At 35.0% G+C, this 2,875-nt stretch overlaps 1 protein-coding gene across 2 annotated transcripts in view; it reads left to right on the top strand.

Moving 5' to 3' along the window:
• Positions 1-2,875, top strand: part of LOC111435717 (DNA repair helicase XPB1-like) — an 8,899-nt gene that overhangs the window by 2,365 nt on the left and 3,659 nt on the right. For both annotated transcript variants that reach the window (XM_023073213.1, XM_023073214.1), the window contains exons 10-15: positions 353-690; positions 775-850; positions 934-1,127; positions 1,387-1,550; positions 1,648-1,720; positions 2,273-2,386. In XM_023073213.1, the coding sequence (XP_022928981.1) occupies positions 353-690; positions 775-850; positions 934-1,127; positions 1,387-1,550; positions 1,648-1,720; positions 2,273-2,386 (959 nt within the window). The remainder of the gene's footprint in view (positions 1-352; positions 691-774; positions 851-933; positions 1,128-1,386; positions 1,551-1,647; positions 1,721-2,272; positions 2,387-2,875) is intronic.

Below are 2,875 nucleotides of genomic sequence, written 5' to 3'. Positions count from 1 at the left end.
TTTTTTTTTTTTTTTTTTTTTTTTTTTTGCATATTCTGTTGTCTTTTGGTTTCAACGTATGATGAAAGCTTGGAAGTTATGATTTTGGCTCAAATTTAAATGGTTATCGCTAAATAGAAATTTGTTTTCTTTGTTAAAAAAATAAAAAAAAGAACACTCTTTCATTTTTTACTTTCTTGTGGGTAATTTTTTTTCTAAATTTTAATGTCCTATCCTGTAATTTTTCTGGCCCCATGACCAGTTTAGGTAACTTGGGATTTTTGCCCCCTCTTTTTTGTGTTTTCCAAGATACCTTAACTATGAATGGCCAGTTATATAGTTTCAAGCTCTGATTATGAATATATGTTTGCAGGTAGAGCAAGATCTGGCATTATTGTACTTCCTTGTGGAGCCGGAAAGTCTCTAGTTGGTGTTTCTGCAGCCAGTCGTATCCGGAAAAGTTGTCTGTGTTTAGCTACAAATGCTGTATCAGTGGATCAGTGGGCTTTTCAGTTTAAGTTGTGGTCTACCATTCGGGATGATCAAATTTGTCGTTTCACATCAGATAGTAAAGAAAGATTTCGAGGTAATGCTGGGGTGGTTGTTACAACCTATAACATGGTTGCTTTTGGTGGTAAAAGATCTGAAGAATCTGAAAAGATTATTGAAGAGATAAGAAATAGAGAATGGGGGCTACTTCTTATGGACGAGGTAATTTTACCATTTTGTGTTCACCTATTATTGTTCTTTTAATCAGACATTTTTTGGGCAAGCTTTCATCTATTCTGTCTATAGGTGCATGTGGTTCCTGCTCACATGTTTCGTAAGGTCATCAGCCTGACTAAGTCTCACTGCAAGCTTGGGCTCACTGGTACATGATGTTATGGTCTTCTAACCTTCTTGCTTTGCCGTTTCTGTTGGCAATGAAAATTAACATTGGCTAATTTGTTGCAGCCACACTTGTCAGAGAAGATGAAAGAATTACAGATTTAAATTTCCTTATTGGTCCCAAGTTGTATGAAGCGAACTGGTTGGATCTTGTGAAAGGAGGATTTATTGCAAATGTGCAGTGTGCTGAAGTTTGGTGTCCTATGACAAAGGAGTTTTTTGCTGAATATCTGAAGAAAGAAAACTCAAAGAAAAAGCAGGTTTTTGAATATCAATAAAATTAATGTTTTCTTTTATTTATATACCTCGTGCCCCTCCTATAGTAATTGACAACATGCTGAGAACCATGTTATAGTTGACTAGATAATATGGATATAACCGGTATGGTATGTTCTGGTTTAAGATTTGAGGTATTTTGGAATATCATCTATCTGTTTGCCATTTATAGTTCACGTGCTTTCTGTCTCCTCTGTGTTTGCGGTTGTTTCCCTCTCTTATATACTGGCTTTCACATTTCAGGCTCTTTATGTAATGAACCCCAACAAGTTCAGGGCGTGTGAGTTTCTCATACGGTTTCATGAACAGCAGCGTGGTGATAAGATAATTGTCTTTGCTGACAATCTTTTTGCTCTTACGGAGTATGCAATGAAGCTTCGTAAACCTATGATCTATGGTGCAACAAGGTTGTTAGACAAAATTGTTTTGCCTTACAAAACTCCACTTTACATGTGTTGTTTGACATCCATAGCTAGATTTTCATTTTATTTTTCAAATTTGTAGTCATCTTGAGAGAACAAAAATTCTTGAAGCATTCAAAACTAGTCGTGACGTGAATACTGTTTTTCTCTCAAAGGTACTTTTCTTCTCTCGTCCTTCCCTTTTCCTTCTTCACTCTCAATATATAATAATGTAAGTAGTAGTAGTAATAACAACAAGAATAAAAATGTTAGGACATGGTTGGTTTTAGATTGACTAGGCCAGTGGATGCATTATATTTCCTTCATTATCGACCAATCTAATGTACAAATAAATGAAGGTCAATAATTGACTGCGGAGCCAGCCAGCTTTTGTTGTCAAGAACTTGGTCAATAATTTGTCTTTTGTGAACTTTTATTGTTATTTTTTACTGGATTGAGTTGTGAGTCTTTGGGAGGCATCTGGGTTTCCAAATTTTTTCGTGATTAGTGACCAATTTGAGGTATGATTTAGGTCTTAGGGTGAGTTTGCTGTACCTTGTTTAAATTCTTTTATTTAAGTACTTAGAATCACACTCTAACGTATTTATAGAAAGTGGTTTTAGCTAAAAGACAGTTTTTTCAAAAGTTACCCAAACATACTATTATTAGTCTGATGTTTAGATTATCAACTCAAAAGAGTTGGATTGATTGGTATTGTTTTATTTCAGGTCGGTGATAACTCTATAGATATTCCCGAGGCAAATGTGATTATTCAGATTTCATCACATGCGGGTTCAAGACGTCAAGAAGCCCAACGTCTGGGACGTATTCTTAGGGCCAAGGTTAAAACTACATCTGCTGTTTAATATCTTTGCAGATTTTAATATTTCTGTTGATCAGTTTGTTGGAATTAACCTGCATTTTCAAATTTCATTCCGCATGGAAAGAATTTTTGGCTAGGAATCAATTTCATTGATTAAATGAAATGTACAAAAGGGAGACCCCATCAATAGAATTTACAAAAAACTTAAGTACTTCCATAGAATATCTATCCTTATTTTGAAAGATTCTCAAGTTCCTTTCATTCCAAAATGGACCAAGTTGTAGAATGAAGAGTGAACAAAAATATGATTCTGTGATTTCTCCATCGGATTTGCATAAACAGCACCAGTTGGGAGAGATAGCAAGCCATGGACATCTTCTCTGAAGCCTGTTATCCGTGTTTAGGAATCTATGACTTTGTTCCCAGTGATGGAACTTTATCTTCGTTTGGTTGAGGGTTGGTATGTAGGGGCTTTCTGCAAAAAAAAAAAAAAAAAAAAAAAAAAAAA

The sequence above is a fragment of the Cucurbita moschata genome, unplaced genomic scaffold (assembly GCF_002738365.1).
Source record: "Cucurbita moschata cultivar Rifu unplaced genomic scaffold, Cmos_1.0 Cmo_Scf00050, whole genome shotgun sequence".
NCBI lineage: Eukaryota > Viridiplantae > Streptophyta > Magnoliopsida > Cucurbitales > Cucurbitaceae > Cucurbita > Cucurbita moschata.
Note: the sequence above shows the minus strand (reverse complement) of the source record. Positions and strands in the feature narration are given on the sequence as shown.